Here is a 20,720-nt window from a genome sequence, read left to right on the forward strand (position 1 = left end):
ACTTATTGGCCAATGCATGGGACTGAGTATTATAATCTGACTCAAGGGTACAGTTCCTCCTCAGTCTCATGAATTGGCCCCTTGGGATATGCATTTTTATCAGTGCTTTTAATATAAGTGACTGTCCTAAAACCCATTAAATCTTTGATAAGTTTTAGATCCAAAAAATGTATCCGTGTGGAACTACATTAACACGTTAAGACTAATATTCCTCTTATTTGTGTTCATCCTATTCATCATCTCCTCTAGTTCACTAGTAATCCCATCCCATAAGATGATCAAATCATCTATAAACCTGCGGAAATTCTTTTTTTCAGATCCTCAGAGTTCTTTGCCATGAGGTGCCATGTTGAACTTCCAGTGACCAGTATGAGAGAGTGAGAGCGATAACACCAAATTTAACACACCTGCTCCCCATTCACATCCGAGACCTTGCAACACTAAGGAGTCACATGACATCGGGGAGGGAAAATGACTAATAGGGCCCAATTTGGACATTTTCACTTAGGGGTGTACTCACTTTTGTTGCCAGAGGTTTAGACATTAATGGCTGTGTGTTGAGTTATTTTGAGGGGACAGCAAATTTACAGTTAAACAAACTGTACACTCACTACTTTACATTGTAGCAAAGTGTCATTTCTTCAGTGCTGTCAAATGAAAATATGTAATAAAATACTTACAAAAATGTGAGGGGTGTACTCACTTCTGTGAGATACTGTATGTGTGTTATATGTATTATATATATAAAACCATGTGCGGTCCATAGACTTGCTGCTATCATGCAGGCTCATGATCTCCATCAGGAGGCAGGACCGCCCCCCCCCCCCATGTGTAGGCAGAGCTGGCTCACAATGCACTCCACCAGGAGCCAATGAGAATGTACCGGCAGGGAAAGTGCTTGTTCCCCCACTCGGAAGGGCGGGCACAATGTGCGCTCCTCCGGGAACCAATAGGAGCGTGCCAGCAAAGCATGTGATCGCTCCTCCTCCCGAAAGGGCGGGCACAACGTGCGTTCCATCGGGATCCAGAAAGTCAGCAGACTCCTGACCGCAGACACCGCCAGCAGCGGCAGCGGAAGGAGGCTACTACAAAGTGGAGGGACTCGCTGCACTGGTCCCAAGATGTGACCAGCAAGCTGCACCAATCCCAGCCTCCAACTGTCCCCGTCACGGTGACATCCTGGATGGTGGGTGAAAAAAAAAAACAACAATGCAATTCGTTAAAAAGATGTGAATGAATAAATGAGTGAGCTGAAAAAAAGAGAGCTGAAAAAAAGAGAGCTAAAAGAACCCATAATAAATAAGGAAAAGTCATGAACATATGCTTAGGTAAAAAGCTAAAAGAACACATCATAAAATAAAAGAACGTCATGTACAAATACTTAAGTATGTGTACATACATTCGTATACATACGCACATGTGCGCTCAATGTTATTACTGAGGTGTGATATTAATACAAAAAAGGATATATTAAATTGATAATGGATTAAGCCCCCATGTGCATTTGAAAAGAACAAAGAAAGAGTGTTTAAAATCCGTTTATATAATATTTGATTTAGAGTGTAAAAGACCTAACGTATAAGGATGCAGGACATTGCGTAGCTTTGATTACATGATTCTAAAGTTGCAGTAACACGAGTTTACTTATATACATAAGCATACGTGTGTATGGTTGTGAACCAACCATATAACAAGAGAGAAAGAAGAGAACTAGAACATGCAAAAAAAAAAAGAAAAGAAAAAAATAAAAGGGGGGAAGAGAAGAAGCTGTTTTAGGGAGACTTATCAAAGCATGTCAAAGCGCCCCCGAGTATAAGGAAGGATTAGTGGATGACCCCATGTATCTCTAGGTCTTCACTGAGTCCAACAGGGGCAAGAGAACCTAAGGTAAAGATCCAGTAGGTCTCCCACCTGCACAGTCTTTAGAATTTTCTGCCATTATCTAAATCACCTTTGATAGATTCAATACCAAATACTTTCATAACTGACAGATCATTGTTATGTGTTTCTTGAAAGTGTCATGGTATGGAGTATTTGTTTTTGCTTTTCTTGTTCTTCTTATAATTAATGATATTGCACTTATGTTCACCGAACCTAACTCTCAGTGGGCGTACAACCCAGCCAACATATAGCAGACCACATGGGCAAATTAGCCCATAGATAACAAAGGAAGTGCTACAGTTGATGAACTGTTTGATCTTATGTGCACGGCCATCTATGCCAACCACATCTTTTTTCCTATGCCACATATTAATACAGGCCCCGCAATTGGTCACTCCGCATTTAAAACTGCCTTTTTGGTCAAAAAGACCTGACCAAGGATTGGCAGTGTTGTTCTCGCTGATATATTACTTTTTTATTTTACTAGGTGCAATGTGACTCCTGAGATCTCAAAGTTTCCTGAACACAATCTCTAGTCTTGGAGCAAGACATTACCCCAAAATGGGATTCTGCCTCAGAATTTTCCAGTTTTTCTGTAGCGTTCGCTGTATATCAAAGGCTTTAATGTTATACCTAGTGCAAAATCTGATTTGATTGTTGTATTTATTGTTGGGATCCTTAGTGCTTTGCCTGGTATGCGCAGTGGGCTTATGTGGTTTGTTTGGAGAGCACTGCCCATATATACATACATACACACACACAAACTTTCTTTTCCAAATACATATTTAATAACAGGTTCACTCATGATGATGGATTCCCAGGGCATTATGATTTTCTAAAGACAGAAATAACTCAGCAGAAGTGTCCTCCTTTCAGACATTCTGTCTCTAATAAAAGCTCTATAGAGAGCCATCTGAAGCTAGGGGAAGTGAGGGGGGCTTGTTGCTCCTACAAGTTCAATAGCTCAAAATAAGTCAATGTAAGCTGTTGAGCCATGTAAACAACAAAAGCTTGAAAAGCATGATTGAACATAAAGTTTCACTCACCAGCTGCACGTGTAAACACATTTTTAAATGTGTATATATATATATATATATATATATATATATATATATATGGTAGAGCATCCCAAAGGAACCCTGGGAAAGTCCTGTTCGGGGTTTATAGATCTCCCAGGTTTCTTAATTAGACCTTTAGGGATCTCTGGTAAGAGGTCTAGTGCAGGGTTTACCTCTGTCTGTATAGGCAATTAAATCCACCTGGGACTGTAGCCAGAGCTCTTGGCCTGGGGATCAGACAAGTCCTGTCTGGAAAGCTAAAAGGATGGTGGAAACTCACTAGCTCTGTATGTTGTGGCTGACAAGTGGTAGACTTGATCACTCTGGTATTTAAGACCTGCATTACAGTGTAGTAAGAGCCGGGACACGGCTAGGTTTTTGTTTTGTTTGATATTTTCCTGCCCTGTGTATTTTGGTTAAACACTGTACAGCACTTTGTATATAGTCTTTTGCAAACAGGACTAATAAACACCTTCACTCTCTGCCACTAATCTCACTGGATTTGGTATCTGTGCCTGAAAGACTGCTTACCCCAGGAAGCATATATCTCGGCTGCCTATCCCCAGCTCACAATACATATACACACACACACACACACACACACACACACACACACACATATATATATATATATATATTAATGTTATAACCACAACAAATAATGATGGAAAAATACAAACCACTATTTTTTCTCTTTAAAGTCATGAACATCCAGAAAGCTAGCTTTATCTGAAGGTCAGCAATGGGAGGCTATATATTTCTTTTTTCTGTTAGCACAGGTTTTCTTGAATAGTTCGTTCTAAGATTCTTTTGTTCAATAGAACAAAAAAATCAATATCCTTTACATGAGCCCTCCAGAGGTTCATTTCCCATGTAAAGTATTCTTCTTAGAAAGCTTATATGAGTAAAGCATGAATATTTATTAAAAAAAAAAAAAACAAACAATCACAACTAACTGCATTTAAATTACTATAATGTGCGTTTACAAGAACTCTACATATAAATGCAATCCACTTCCTGGGAAGGCTCAGTACATGGGGATTACTAAGAAACACACCACCATAATAATTACAGCTAAACATTCACCACACAACAATAAGAGGCACCTTAGCTCTTTCACTGTTGATTCTAGGAAAATTTATGTACACACATATACCTGCTTTAACCACAGGGGATGGGAGACTCTGAATCGAGAGTTCGCCCTGCAACATCCACTTTGGAAGGATCCGTTTCCTTGGTGCAGGTCTGGATTGTTCTACATCCACTTTACAGGTTACAACACTGGACTGAAATAGACAAATGTAACGGCATATTACAAAAAATGACATATACATCCCTGCAATCAAACTGACCTAAATTGAAGAAAAAAAGAGAATCTAAAGAAACAATAGTGAAGCTAAGTGGTAATCAATGGATGCAAAGCCTCTAGTACTTGTTTTAGGTCTGTGAAGGCCATTGGTTTTTTTCAGAGACAACTTTGGCGATTGGTAATTTGCTAGAGGTTAACTACATATTGTAACTACGTATTCTGTCTAGATCTACAAAATATACTGTAACAAGATAACAAAAGTACAGAGACCTTGAGGTGTTTGCTGTGTCCAACTACTGCTCAGGCTGTACATTGGGCTTTGACTTCTTCTCATGTTGACATTAAGCTCTGCATAGTCCCACCTACCTGTCATTCAGATGCCAGAGCCATTATTTTCAACCCATGTATCTTGGATTTGCCAGGTACTTGACGGGAGCTGATGACAACCATCAGAAGGGGTGCTGCTTAAAGTGATAATACATCAGTTTTTCAACCTTTTTGTTAGTCAAAGCACCCTTTAGAACTGTGCACAATCCCAAGCAACATGAGTTTAAGCGCTCGTTCACACCAGAGGGTGCATCTAAGCTCGTGCATTTTTGCATGTTTGCGTACTAGCATTTTTTAATGGGCGCAAACGTACACGCATTTGCTAGATACATGGGGGTTTCAATAAGTATTAATAGCACCCATGCGAGACTGCAATAGGCAGCACGTTTTCCCTAGTCATCTTCTAGGACAGCTCACTTGAGAGATAGGGCTCCTCCCAGGAAACACCCGCTCCACCTTTTTTTCCCTTTATAGGCGTCCTCTCTCCCATTGGCCCCCAGTTTTAGTGTTTCCTCCGGCCAGGAAGGAGCTACGCCCGTTTTTTATTTTTAGTCTGGGCTCTCTGGCGGAGTACAGAGGGTCCCTGGCTGAGGCCCCCCCCTTCCTCCAAGCGAGGCAGGGGCCTTGTGAGGGGGGGACCTTTCAGCCAGCTTCATCCTGGAGTGCCCTTTGTAGGGTGGGGGCGTCGGCCCCAGATGGTCCCAGCGGGGCTCTCCAGGGGGGTAGAGCCCGCTCTGCCGACCGAGGCATTGGTGCCTTTCCCTGCGGGGGTTTCAGGTAAGTCTTACCTGCTCCTGGATCCCGGCAGCATGGCCAGGAGGCGCGGCTGCGGAAGGTCTGGACGCTGCGAACACGTCACTTCCGGGCGCCGGGTGACGTCACTTCCGGCGCAGGAGCATGGAACGGTCGCCGCCATCTTGGAAATGGGCGGCGGACCGTGGAAGGAACCCGTGCCACGGCCGTTTCTCCACCAGCGGCCGTGAGAGGAAGGTCGGCGAGGGGGGATCGCAGGGGGGGCGGAGCCCACCAGCCCCTGAAAAACCGTCGCACCGAGGCAGAGTCTGCGGCAGCATGGAGGCAGATCTGTCAGGAGCGGGGGAGGCCTGCAGTAAGGTAAGGGCCTTTGTTTGGCCACTCTTCTTTATTTCCCCCCCTCCCCCCCGGGATAATTGGGTACCCCCACGCACACACAGCCCCCCTCTCCCCCCCCAGGCCCACGGCAGGAACTTTCACAGTGGCACGGGGGGGGGGGCGTTACTTTCACAAACGCATGAACGCATGTATCTCCTTGTCCCCAGATGGGCCCACAGGAGGAGGATAGAGGGGAGAAAGAAGCTCCTTGTGAGCAGAAAAAGAAGTGTGCCACTTGTAGGAAGAAACTGGCGAGCTCCTGGAGGAAGCAGCTCTGCCAGGGGTGTATAGACAAGCTCATCAAGAAGGAGTCTGTATCTCTTTTTAAAGACTTCCTACAGAATATGACGCAAGAGATGTCCAAGACATTTCAAAGCTTCAGGGAACAGAAGCCGGGGCCGGCCCAGGATGAGCCCCAACCGGGCACTTCAGGCAGCACCAAAGGGGGGAAAAAGAGGAAGCTGGACAAGGTAGCGACTGTAAGGGACTGGGAAGAGGCCGAACAGTCGGACACCTCAGATTCGGAGGAGGGTGAGATTGAGGCTTAGGGCCCAAAGGCAGACAGGTTCCTTTTTCAGGTGGAAGACACGGAGGACCTGTTAAAGGTGATCTACGAGACCCTGGATCTGGAGGAGGAACAGCAGGACCTCTCTCTCCACGACCAACTGTACGCAGGGCTACAGGCAAAAAGCAGCCGTACATTCCCAGTGCACCCTGCCCTATGGTCCACGATCAGGAGGGAATGGGAAGAGCCGGAGAAGAAGGCTTTCCTTCCCAAGAACCTCAAGAGACGTTTCCCCTTTAAGGAGGAAGATGCCTCGGTTTGGGAGACTTGCCCGAAGCCAGACGCCCCTCTCTCGAGGATCTCGAAGGAAACGGACCTGTCCTTTGAAGACGGTGGGTCCCTAAAGGACCCGATGGATCGGAAAGCGGATGCGTTCCTGAAGAGGGCATGGGAAGCGTCCGCAGTAAATTTCAAACCTGCAGTGGCGACGACCTGCGTGTCCAGAACCCTGGATGTGTGGTTGGGGCAGCTCCGTTTGCATCTGGAACAAGGCACCCCGGGGGAAGAGATTCTGAAATCGCTGCCGGTGCTGGAGAAAGCGGTAACCTTCATCGCGGACGCATCAGCAGAGACCATCAGACTCTCTGCTAGATCTACAGCGCTCATAAACACGGCGAGGAGGGCTATCTGGCTGAAATCTTGGCAGGGGGACCTGGCCTCCAAGTCTAAACTCTGTGGCCTGCCGTTTGAAGGAAAACTCCTTTTTGGCCCGGAGCTGAATTCAGTCCTGGAAAGGTCGGCCGACAGGAAAAAGAGCTTCCCGGTCCCCAGCAGGCAGGTTGGACGGAAGGGGTTTCGCCCATCCAGGCGATACACATCGAGGGAAGCTAGGTTCCAAACCCAGCGCCCAGGCTGGGGCGCGAGAAGAGGCAGGAACGAGCCGAGAGGCAGGGGAGGGTTCCTCTTCAACCCAAGCCAGAATAGACCCAAAACCCAGCCGAAGTGACTGGAGAGGCCAGGTGGGAGCGAGGCTGGGGCGCTTCCACGCACAATGGCTAAGGATAACCCAGAACACCTACATTCTGGAGGCCATTCACAGGGGGTACAGAATAGAGTTCACAAGGGCCCCCCCTCAGAGATTCTTTGAACACCCCTGCCAAAGGACAGGGCCATGGCAGATGCATTGGTGGACCTCCTACAGAATATGCTCAGTCAGAACGTAATCTGCCAGTTGAGAGAAGAGGAAAGGGGAAGTGGATTCTTCTCCCATTTCTTTCTAAGGAAAAAAACGTCAGGTACTTACAGAATGATATTGAATCTGCGGAAGGTGAACGAGTTCGTGAGGCCCAGCAAGTTCCGTATGGAATCCATATACACGGTGAAGGAACTCCTATCACCTGGGGTGTTTATGGCCTCGATAGATCTGCAAGACGCATACCTGCATGTCCCGATAAGAGAAGAATCCAGGAGATTCCTGAGGTTTGCGCTGGAAGGCGAAAAGGGTCCTGTGCTATTTCAGTTCAACACACTCCCCTTCGGCCTGTCGTCAGCCCCGAGGATATTTACCAAGATTCTAGCGGAGCCTTTAAGAGTCTTGAGACTGGAAGTGATAAACATCATCCCCTATTTGGACGACCTGCTTTTATTTGCGGACACAGAAGGAGGCCTGAGATCCCACATCGAACGTACGATATCTTTTCTGGAAAGTTTGGGGTGGCTTATCAACAAAGAGAAGTCACAGCTAACCCCCTCCAGGAGGATTACGTACTTGGGGTACATCCTGGACTCCGCACATGCCCGCTCGTACCTGACATCAGAAAAAGCCCTCAACCTGCGGCAGGACACAAGGGCCCTCCGGAGGATGTCGACCTGCACGGTCAGGACCGCGATGAGGAAAATCGGGAGGATGACAGCGGCAATACCAGGGGTGCAATGGGCGCAACTTCACTCCAGGGTTCTGCAAAATCACACCCTTTCCCACTGGGACGGCAGCCGAGCGGGTCTGAGTTCCAGGATCCGCATCACGCACGAAGTGAAGGAATCGCTAAGGTGGTGGGGAAGCATCCTCACCTTGGAACAAGGAAGAAGTTGGAGGCTGGCCAGCCCAGTGCGGATCACCACGGATGCAAGCATGACTGGTTGGGGCGCCCATATGGAAGACGGCCTGGCCCAGGGCACGTGGGGTGCAGTAGACTCCAGCAAGTCGTCAAATTACAGGGAGCTGTTGGCAGTTTTCAAGGCACTTACGACCTTTCAGGAAAAGATAAGGGGGAGAGGTGTCCAGATTCTCTCCGACAATACCACAGCAGTGGCATATTTGAACAGGCAGGGAGGCACAAGGTCCCCAAGGCTGATGGAGTTGGCCGGATCCCTCCTGAGCTGGGCGGAGGAAAACCTAGAGTTCATCACGGCAGTACATCTGAAAGGGGACCTGAACCAGTTGGCGGATCAGCTAAGCCGAAGAGAGGTCATCCAGACAGAATGGTGCCTCAGCCAGTCAGCGTTCGATCAGATATGCGCCAGGTGGGGCTCCCCCTCCATGGATCTCTTTGCCAACGGTCAGAACACAAAGCGGGAGAGGTACTTCTGCCTGCAGAAGGACCCCAAAAGCGCGAGGATAGATGCGCTAGCCCAGCAGTGGGAAGGAGACCTCCTTTATGCCTTCCCTCCATTCAGACTACTGCCGAAGGTGGTACAGAAGATCCAGTTGTCTCAAGCCAAAGTTATTCTGATCGCGCCATTCTGGCCCAAGAGATCTTGGTTCTCCCGGTTGAAGGAGCTAAGTTTAGCAGACCCATGGATGATACCACCCACACGCGATTTACTCACCCAAGGGAGAGTGTTGCATCCTCATCCAGAAAGGCTGTCCTTAGCGGCGTGGCTTCTGAGCGGGACAGGCTAGCAGAAAAGGGGCTGTCGGCAAGAGTGGTCGCCACCCTCTTGGATGGCCGGAAGAGGTCGACGAACGCCTTGTACGACAAGGTCTGGAAGAAGTTTTCCGCCTGGAAGGTCAGAAACGAGGCACCGGGTGCCCCCATTTTGCATACAGTTCTTGAATTCCTTCAAGCCGGGGCGGATAAGAATCTGGCCGCCAATACCCTCAAAGTACAGGTAGCGGCTCTGTCGAACTTTCTGGAGCTGAGGTTGGCGGCAGACCCATTAGTAATCAGATTCCTGAAGGCTATTTCCAGGCGCCGTGCCCCGTCCATGCCAAAATACCCCACATGGGACCTGGGCACAGTCCTGAAGAGCTTTCAGCAAGGGCCTTTCGAACCGCTGGATGAGTGTTCGCTCAGATCTTTGACTCTTAAAACCATCCTCCTCACAGCACTAGTTTCTGCCCGCAGAGTCAGCGAGTTGCATGCCCTTTCAGTGATTGAGCCGTACTGCACCATCTTATTGGATAGAATCATCCTCCGCACGGACGCGGCCTTTCTACCTAAGGTCGCGTCACACTTCCATAGATCTCAGGAAATAGTAATACCTTCCCTGGAGGCCGATCGGGGCAGCACGGAGGACTATAGCAGGTTAGACGTTAGAAGATGTTTGATTACATACATCGAACGCACAAAGAAATGGAGACACTCGTCCCGGCTTTTCGTCCTATTCCAGGGGCCAAGGAAGGGGGACGGTGCCTCCAAGGGCACCATCGCCAGATGGATCAGGGAGGCAGTTTCGGAAGGTTACAAGACGGCAGGCCTGTCACCACCGCCCGGCCTAAAAGCCCACTCCACGAGGGCCACCACGGCCTCCTGGGCGGAAAAAGGGGGGGCCTCCCCCGGACAGATCTGCAGAGCCGCAACGTGGTCCAGTTTCGCCACCTTTACTAAGCATTACAGGCTGGATCTGATCAGCAGCAAGGACCAGGCATTTGGCAGGAAGGTCCTACAAGCAGGGTGCCCACCCTAATGTACGTATTTCTATTCTACTCCTCTCAAGTGAGCTGTCCTAGAAGATGACTAGGGAAAACGCAGTTATTTACCTGTTAACTGTATTTCCAGGAATCTTCTAGGACAGCGTAACTCCCCCCCCGATTACTGTTTGATCACACAATTATGTGCAGGTATGTTGCGAACCTATGAGGGGATATCTTTATTACCGGTTTTCTTCTTTGTTTTCTCCTAGGCCTTTGGTCATATTCTTATACTGGGGGCCAATGGGAGAGAGGACGCCTATAAAGGGAAAAAAAGGTGGAGCGGGTGTTTCCTGGGAGGAGCCCTATCTCTCAAGTGAGCTGTCCTAGAAGATTCCTGGAAATACAGTTAACAGGTAAATAACTGCGTTTTTGTGCGGTACTGGAAAAAATGCAATTACGCATGTGTTACTGCAATGCACTTGGTGTTGACAAGCCCTAAAATGTAGTCTGTGAGGCATAGTTCAGTTCTGCGCCTCACCCCCCCCCCCCCCAAATTCCTCCTCCTAGCACAACCCCCGAAACCCCCCCTCCTAGTACAAAATCCCCCCAAATCCCCTCCCTAATTTCCCCGCTTAGCACAAATTCTGTTGATTGCATCACTACAGAAGCAGCAGACTGGAGGCAAGAGCTGGGAGGTGTGGGCTGTGCTCTATTCCCCTCCCCTAGCTCCTCTTCCCCTGGCGTTAACATGGATTGCGCTCAGATCCATTACCTGCCCCCACCCACAATTTCTGCTGTCTGTACAGGAGCAGTGTGGGGAAGAGACAGGGGCAGTAATCAAACCCTGCACATTTGTGATCGAGACCATGTGTTCAATCCTATTCACAGAGAGACAGCACAGTCCACACGCCTCTCTCTTCTTTCTTGCAGCAATCTCAGCTATTGCCAGCAAAACAGAAAGCTGTGGTGTCACCCGACATGTCCTTAGCAACCTATGACGTCACCGGTTGGTAGGACGAGGGCGGGCAGCCTGCACAGCTTTCTGTTTTGCCAGCAATAGTTGAGATAGCTGCAGTGAAGAGGAGAGAGCCAGGAGGAAATGCTTTCTCTCTCCTTACAGTGCATGGAAGTTAACACATGGTAGTGCTCAGACTGGGCTGTTGTCGTGACACCCCTGAGCACTCTTCACAGCACCCTGGCTGAAAAACCCTGTACTAAACACACACGGTTTAACCTAAATGATCCCTGCTCTTTCTGTATGTGGATGATGGCACTGTAATTATTTTAATTAAAAATAAAATATCTAAGTATCTTTTTTCCTAATCGATATACATTGAATTCAATTTATTATTAATATAGTATTATATTTTATGATTATTAAATTATAATTTATGATTTCGTGTTTCAAATGTTAACATACCCGGGATGTTTACTAGACTCTTGTTCGGACAGGTTTCAGTAAGTTATTCCTAAAAATTACAGGCCTACAAAAAAAAAAAACATATTTCCATGCAAAAAAATATACCGCTTTAAGCACAGAAATATGGACATAATCAGATCGCTAGGGAGGTTAACTTTCCTTTCAGAATCAACATTTTTTATGGGATACTATACTACAAAATACTCCCACAAATGCGGGCCATTGATTGCAAACAATATTTCTTAATTTGCACACACAAAAAAGTATTTTTCCTAAACAATTCAATCAAGACTATGTTGCAAAAATGAATACACCCCAATGAAAATCTTAGAAACAAAGCTAAATTTTAGACAACAAACTCCCAACTAACAAGAATCAACTACAGGTGAGTCTAATTATTCATTAAACCAATGACCAGCAGACAACTGATTGTAAAAGGGCATTACTTTACAAGGAAAATCATTTTCCATTTCATGCTGTCAGCAATGGCACCACATGGAAGAGAAATGCCACAAGGCCTTAGAAAGATGATTATTTATTTACACAAAAAAGGTGAAGGCTACAAGAAGATCAGCACAGTTTTATTCATCAGTCAGAATACTGTAGCAAAAGTAATACAAACATTTAACAAAGATGGAACTGCAACCATCTCACAGAGACGTCCAGGCCCTCCAAGGAAGTTAAAACCTCGATAGGAGTGTCTTCTGATGAGAAGGGTTGCGGAAACTCACCATGCAAGTTCACTGCAGTTAGCTAAAGAAATAAAAAGAGCCAAACTGGGGTGATTGTTTCCCATGACACAATACGCTGTACATTGCAGAGGAATGGCATGCATGGGTGTCGTCCACAAAGCAAGCCTCTTCTAAAGCCCATGCACAAAAAAACCCACCAAGAATTTGCCAGGGCCTATGTTGAAAAAGAAGAAGACTACTGGGGCTCTGTACTCTGGAGTGATGAGACCAAGATAAATGTTTTTGGAACTGATGGCTTTAAACTGTATTGCATTGCAAAGGTGAGGAGTACAAAGAAAAATACTTGATGCCTGTAGTGAAATATGGTGGTGGCAGTGTTCTTCTGTGGGGATGCATGAGTGCTGCTGGTGTCCGGGAGCTGCATTTCATTGATGGTATCATGAATTCACAGATGCACTCCTCTATATTGCAAGAGAAGATGCTAGCATTACTCCATGCCCTTGGTCGTCGTGCACTTTTCCCACATGACAATGATCCAAAACACACATCTAAGGCCACTGTTGCAGTGCTGAAGAAGAACAGGGTGAAAGTGAATCAGTGGTCAAGTATGTCTCCTGATCTGAACCCAATCGAACACCTCTGGAGAATTCAGAAGAGACAAGTTGATCATCACTCTCCATTCAGCATCCAGGCTCTAAAAGAGGTAATTCTTGAAGAATGGAAAAAGATAGATATTGCAATATGTCGCCAACTTGTTCATTCCTTGCCTAGAAGCCTTGGTGCTGTCCTTAAAAATCATGGAGCTCATACAAAATACTAGATGTAGTAGTTTTTGATGTGGGGAGTATTCATTTTTGCATCAACTAATTTGAGTAAAACTTAAGATTTTGTAATCCAAGTTATATTATTAACCTTACTTTCATGTAATGAGCTCAACAAATGTTCTATAAAGCTTAGTTTTGACAAAATTTTGAAAATTGTTCTTGTGTTCATTGACATATTTGATTAAAATCTTTCTTTTCAAAAGGGGAGCATTCATTTATGCTGAGCACTGTACAGCTACCATGTGACCCACCTATTTCCCAGCCTATCTGCAGGTAAACAGTGGCAGGAGGAACGTCTAGTCCTCTGCTGCTGGTCACATGTTGAAAAAAAAAAACAAAAAAAAAAAAACACACATTCTTTGGGATACAGAGTAAAAATAAATAATTCATATCAATACAATGTTTTAAATTGTCAAATATATATTTGAAATAAAATCTTTATTATTTTTGGCAATAAACAACGTGTGGGTGGATTTCTGCCAGTCACAGGCTGTGTCACGCCCCTCCAGCCTGTGTCTTTGAACAACAAGGAGGCCAAGCCTCCATCGACCTAGATGTAATATTCCACTCCCATTCTGTTTAGCTAGTTAGTGGGCATGGAGGAGAAGGGAGGGAGTGGGCTGTCACTTACCACTGTGTATATGCCCTCATGTGTTACTCTATAGTCTCATTGACTGCTCAGATGAGACAGGGAGGAAAAGCTTAGGGTAGAAATACTTTGAAAACTGAGCATGTGCACTAGCTGCCAACACTGCTCTGCAAAATACCCAACTGCAGTGGGGACATGGAACAGGAGGGGGAGCCAGAGAACAGGAGAATCAACCAAGTTTTTCCAATATACACAAAACAATTCCTGTAGTGACTGAGTGTGAACAGCAAGTAATACATCATATATTAATAGTTTTTAAAGATGTGGGTTTAGTGACACTTTAAAGCCCAATTGGACCCTCTAAATTGTTCAGGCTGCATAAACAGTAATAAAATATGCGGTCTATAACTTTATTCAGTTGCTAAGGAAGAGCTAAAATACCCTGAGCTGGCATGGCATAGGAGAGTCAAACTGCTGCTTGTCACCAGCAGACTGACATGAACACTTGCACACTGCTCTACAGTGCTCTTGCTTCATGAGCAGCGATGTTGAAGTGAACAATGTTCAAAGAGATAAGTTAAACCACTGGAAAGAAGGGATTGACACACTGTCTTTGGGAGTACTATCTGGACTTTCCACCTCACGCTGCCAGCACAGGGTATTTTAAATCTTGCTGTAGTACTTAGTAGCTATAAAAAAAGCATATTCATTACTTTACATACAGCCTGGCTGCATTATAGTAAATATATCAGGTGGGTTCAACTGGGGTATAATTTTCATTCAGGAAAGTCTAAGTCAATGAAGTATGAACAGCCTGGGCTTAGGATCCATAAGGCTACATATGTATAACGGTATACATTTGAAGACAATTGCAGGTAACTGCAGGCACCATAAGGTTTCCACAGTGTTTCTACCTTAAAAACACATTTCGGACCAAACCAGGGTTTTTTAAACTCCCACCACTGTCCATATTCCATAGGTTTTATTTTGGATGATCCCCTCCTTCCACTTGCTCTAGAAACAGTGATATATCTGGAACATTTGTTTGCCCAATGGGCCATTGTCTACAAAAGTGAGATGTGGTTTTTCTTTTGTCTACAGGAAAGACCTAAAGTAGTGGATCACTTGTACACTATTTAGGCCATTGATATAGAGATACAGTGGTTACTGATGTGCCACTCTACAGTCTAAGATTTCTAAACATATTTACACTTTCACAGATATGGGAATATTAAAATGTATGAATTAATTTTATTAGTAGTACTTGCATCTTTGCATTAATGAATCCCAACAACTAAAAAACTGGATGACAACATAGACAGAAGTATTCATAGTCAAAGGCTTATTAAATTTAGATGGAATGGGAAAAGATTGGAACTGCGGTTTTACTGCTGACCAGAACTTCAGAGAGATGCCCCTTCCTTTCCTGTTCTGTGACCCAGTTTTTACCAGACAGGAAGTGATGAAAAAATATCAAATGACAACACGGGCAGAAGTAAAACCTCTGTTTATGTCAAGCTGGGGAATGCTAGAACATTCCTGCCTGATAAAATTGTGTCAGCATAACAGGAGTCGAGGAGGATTGGCCACCGATAGCAGTAAAACCAACCTGACAGGGGTTCCTAACATTCACCACTCCATTCCAAACTAGAGAGAAAACATTTTAGCTATAGATCTACTTTAAAGTAAACCTAAACTTTTCCCATTCAAGACAAAGAAGCAGTACCACTACCAACCCCCACCCCCAATGCATATACTGATCTCATAGAAACATAGAAGAAAAAAGACCAAGTGGTACATTGAGTCTGCTCCATTTAGCCCACTGCTCTATTCACTCTTTGGAGAAAGGAAAATACCCAGTATTTTCCGATATGAGATAGCACATTACTTTCTTCCCTGATGTAGAACTGAGTGCCTAAGCAGACCATGCGGTTGGAGGGAGGCCTTAGTACTAAGCAAGCTCTGACCGAATGAATTTGGAAACTTACACTTGGTATGAAGCAATTAGGGCAAATCAGGAATGCAAAGTAGGTAAGCAACAGTATAAATTCACTTTAACTAGTTCCCACCCAACCACTTATATACATTGATGTTCTCTAGTCTCGGGCGGACTTACCCGTACATCCTCACAGATTTACGCATTGTATGTGCCTCCCGGGTCATGTAGCGGTGCGATCTGAGTCCGGTTGTGTCCTCCAGACACAGCCGATTACCGATCACAGTACCTGGCCACTCAGCATGGCCCTAGTACCATGTAATAGTTATGATCAACCACAGTTGCAATAGTAAGCAGGGCTGTCATTCATCATGCCTTACTACTGTATCGATCTTTATGATTGGTCACAGTGATCACATGATACCAGACACAATCATCCACTATATGCAGGGGTTAGACAAACAAATTGAAACACTACATGCTTTGCAGGTGCTAAAGTTTCGCATTGAAAGCGGAAGTGATGTAACATTCTTTTGCTTTCACTGCGTTATGAGACACCTAGGTAACAGGTAGGAAGCCTCACTTTCGTTATTCACGATGTGCACTGCTAGTACTATGGAGTAATGTCAGAGCTTACCGGGCTTCAAAGAGGGCAAATTGTTGGTGCCTACTCGCCATGTCGTAAGGTACAGTATCCAAGGTTATGAAGGCATATATAGTTTCCACGAAAACATAGTCTGAGAAGCATAAGCACAGTTGACATGGTCATCTGACTTAAAAGAGACAAAATGACATTGTGCAAGATTGTGACCCAGAATAAGAAAAATTCTGCAAAAGTGACTAAGTGACTCTCAGTCTTCACTGGACTGAGATTGAACCCTGCAGTCACCTTTGCATCAGTTGTTTTCTTATTTCGGGTCACAATCTTGTGCAATGTCCTTTTGTCTCTTTCGGTCAGTTGACCATGTTGACCACACTTATGCTTATCAACATTTTCCCGGAATCTGTACATGCTGTCATAACTTTTAATACTGTACCTCGCAACATAGCAAATAAATTGGCACTAAGCAGGCACCAACAATTTGCCCTCTTTGAAGCCCAGTAAGCTCCAATACAACTCCGTATTATTAGCAGCACACGCAGTGAATGACAAAAGTGAGGCTTCCCACCTGTTGGCTTGGTGTCTCATCACACAGCGGAAGCAAATGAATGTTATCACTTCCAATTTCAACATAAAACATGTCATCACTTTCGCACCTGCAAATCATGTAGTGTTTACATTTTTTGTCTAACCCCTGGTATTTATTAAGCATCATCAGTTCTATAAAATGAGCTGTAGGGGGACAAGGGAATTTGTAAATCTGGTTCCGATTATGATGCATAAATGTTCTTGGCTATACGGTATAGCTGAAATGCACAAAACCGAAAAATTGGCTGAAAAGAATTGTAAATCCTTTGGAAGGGAACACAGCTAATGTGCATTTCAACTGTTTAGTTAGATGTCTGCTTGGAGTTCTGAATTAAAAATAGTTTTCAAATGTTTCAGGCCAGAAAATGGGTCTTTGGTGGCAAAATGAAATGAAAAAGATACCAATCTAGATAAAATTAAATAAGTCAGAGGAGATTATATATTTTTCAGAAAGTGTGACGGTAGCCCTACAGCACAGAAAAATAAAAGGAAATGAACAGGCAAAACAAAAGTGTGAATTTTCCATTTACACGATTAAACAGTCTTCTTTGTATTCATTTTATCTTAGGAGGAATTAATACAACATCCAGTTTACAGTATACCCAAGCCTGGTTTTAAGCTGCTCTCTACTTTGGATGCTTTAAAGAAGAAATAGCAGAGACCAGGTAAAATTGATGAAGATGTAAAGGAAATTGTGCTAGTAGGAAAGCCAGGGAGGGATGAAGAGGCAATAGGAGCATTAATTGTGAAATGCTAATCGCAATGCTGTAAGTTGCAGGCAATATATCACTTGCAATATGACATCCACAAGCCATAACTGTGGCATATAACACAAAGAATAGTTTGTCAGCATCAGCAGTTTTATTTAATAAGTACTAATGTGATTTATATCCCTAGGCCCAGCTCTGGCTTGCTGTTTTTCACCCCAGCTTCCTGAGCTAAGGAGCTTGTCATATCACAGAGTATCTATAGTGATCTGACTGCTGAGAAGTGAATTACATTTTATGAATCATAGACGTGCTGGTGCGGTATTTGAAAATAGTGATAGGGAATTGAAGGCTACATGTAAGCCCTAAATGTCAATAGCATGACAAAGGAACCAAGGACAGGGGATTCATTCTATAATTTTAAAAAAATGATATAATAACAATTTTAAAATATCTAGGCACATTAAGAAAACATATATTGAAAGAACATAGGGTCTGCCATTGCCAGCCTTTCCTTCTGGAAATATCTGACTGCCTATTAGGCCCTTTTCACATGAGTGGACTGGTTGGGTCCGCCTGTCAGTATTTTAGGTGCACCCAATCGCACCATCCATTGTCCTCTATGGAAGAGCGGATTCAAACAAATATGTGTCCGTTTACACCCTCCATCTGATCCACTAAAAACAGACGGATGTGAATCCGTTCCCCATCAGTCTAGTGGATTGGATGACAGTCGAATGTAAACAGACAGGTAGTCCATTTACAGCCGACCACCTATAGAGGAAAGCTGGCCATGTACATGTCTGCTCTGCATAAGCAGAGTGGATACGGACCTGTCATCCGCCTGCTCAACGGAGATCAGTGGACAGACCCCTAGCTAAGCAGGCTGATCCACTGGTGGGGTCCGCTCATGTGAAAGGCGCTTAGGGCACTGACATGGAACAAGTATGCAGATCAGGAGTTCTGATCTAATACTGGCTTTCTAATCTGCTTGTGTGTTCTGGGTGAGGAACAGAGAGAATATCAGACCCAGAGATAGTCAAGTTAGGCCACATGTACACTGGCCACCCCTAAATGTAACTCTCCTGGAAGCAGAAAAACGCTAAATGTGGTAAAAAAGCTGTACTACATTTTTGCCACGTTTAGCAATTGGAGTTTATTCATTTCATTGGCAAGAGTACTTGCCATTGAAATGAATAAATGCCCAAGCACTAAACTTGGCTAGTGCTTAGGCGCGTTTACATGCATTTTTGCCTCATTTGCATATTTGTGGTCAAAAGGTTCCTCTCCTGAATGGAATCCTTCTGCATTCAGGACAGGGACATTTAACTGCCCCTAAATTCTGCTGAAAGCCTATGTGTACATGGATGCATAGGCTTTTGAGTTGAGTTCAGGGGCTTTTTTTAGGAGTTTAGGAGGTATTCTTGAATAGATATTATCAATGGCAGTTCCTTTTTCTCTTCATATAGGAAAAATAAAGGATAAGTTCACCTTCTATAACATGTTACACCCATATGCAGGGTGTAACATGTAACATGATTTGAATGGAACGTCCCCCCCCCCCCACTTTGACAGCTAACAGGGGGTCACTCGATCACAGTTCGCTGTAAATGAGAAAACTAGCCTTAGCGGCTGTGAGCGCTGTGGTAGTTCATTGATTCTTCCTGTCAGTATATCGGCTTGCTCGTACATCCCGTATGGGCAAGCAGATATACTGACAGGTCTGCAGGAGACCTGCATGGCACAGAGCGATCTGCAGATCATTGGTGCAATGCTTTACAGGCTCCCAAAACAAAAAATAATAAATGCACATTTTTTTTAACCTGCAAAAAAATGTGCATTTATTATTTTTTGTCAAAAAGGTGAACTATCCTTTAATTTAGATATGATAGCCTAAAGCTATCCACAGACATGAGACAACATTGTCAACCAGATGGGATAAATTCATGTCTAGAGACAGAGGCAACCTTGGACCACTATTAAAATACACCTGTCAAGAGAAAAAGAAGCTACCAATGCTAATCTTTCCTTCTGTAATGCTAGTAGTCTGGCTGCCATGCTAAAGTCTTGGCTGTAATACTTTCTTAGTCACTCTCCTGGAACAAATATAGACACAAAGAAAACAGATTTTTCTACAATTGTTATATACTGCATATTCTTTGTCTGCGTCTGTCAATCAAAGGTATTGAAATCAGACACAGTCAGCCACCAAGCTTATTAGAACTAGGTCAGAAAATGGAGCATCGTTATATTCGGTCATGTCACCCAAAAGTGATATTTTATGAATAGGTGGACCTGGGTTGGCTACGTTGTCCCTTAGCTTCTTATGTCTCTTATAATACTCAAGCAGTGACATCTCCCTATCATAGTTCCTGAGCTTGTTCCGATCCATCTGGAAGTTTTGGGTATTGCCGTCAACCTGCTGCATGTTGCAGCACCTCCTGTTATATTCTACATAATTTAAAACAAATAGTTCTACAGGGAGAGTGTGGTCCCACTCATAATGAGCATACCAGGAGTGTGGGTCCAGGAACTCAATCAAGCACAGAGATCTCACTAATAGAGTACTAGAGAGATAGCATAAAAGGTTTAATGAAACTTTGTTATTTTGCCTGTTTAGCCTCTTTAACTCCACCTGTTCAACAAAACTCAACAAAACTCTTCTTCCTCCAAAAAACCCAGAGTGCCCATAATCCCAAACCCCTGTCCATGACAGCATGCAAGGTTCTTCTTCCCCCACAGCTACTGTCACTTTTGAAATAAGTGTGCCTGTACAGGGGCTGTGTCTGCACAGCCGTGTCATTCATTGAATGAATGAACTACAAGTCCCATCGGCCAAAGTATAAAATACCACATTCATAGTCCATTGACATTTTCTTCAGCTCTCCAAGTGAAAGCCCATACCTCTGTTTAGTCAGAGAGCTGGAGGAAGAGTCTGCAGAAGTCTGACACTGCACCCGCAATCCACTGATCGCAGGTACAGTGCTTTGTGGGCTCCAACGTAAGTTATTTTTCCTGCAAAAGTCTTTTTTTTTTTTTTTTTTTTTTTTTTTTAAGGTGAACCTAGCTTTTAACCACTTGACCTCTGGAAGATTTACCCCTCCCCCTCCTTCCTTCCCGTGACCAGGTATTTTTTGCTTATTGGCACTGCATTACTTTAACTGACAATTGCACAGTCATGCAGCGCTGTACACAAATGAAATTTATATAATTTGTTCACACAAATAGAGCTTTCTTTTGGTGGTATTTGATCACCACTGGGTTTTTTTATATTTTGTGCTATACTCAAAAAAAGA

General features: G+C 44.4%; 1 protein-coding gene across 2 annotated transcripts in view; it reads right to left on the reverse strand.

The window, feature by feature from the left end:
* APLF (aprataxin and PNKP like factor) overlaps window positions 1-20,720 on the reverse strand; it is a 314,793-nt gene that overhangs the window by 189,743 nt on the left and 104,330 nt on the right. For both annotated transcript variants that reach the window (XM_089688811.1, XM_089688261.1), the window contains exon 5: window positions 4,096-4,225. In XM_089688811.1, coding sequence (XP_089544937.1) covers window positions 4,096-4,225 — 130 coding nt within the window. The remainder of the gene's footprint in view (window positions 1-4,095; window positions 4,226-20,720) is intronic.

The sequence above is a fragment of the Staurois parvus genome, unplaced genomic scaffold (assembly GCF_062004578.1).
Source record: "Staurois parvus isolate SC_StPar_1 unplaced genomic scaffold, SC_StPar_1.0 ptg000001l, whole genome shotgun sequence".
In the NCBI taxonomy this organism is placed as follows: Eukaryota; Metazoa; Chordata; class Amphibia; order Anura; family Ranidae; genus Staurois; species Staurois parvus.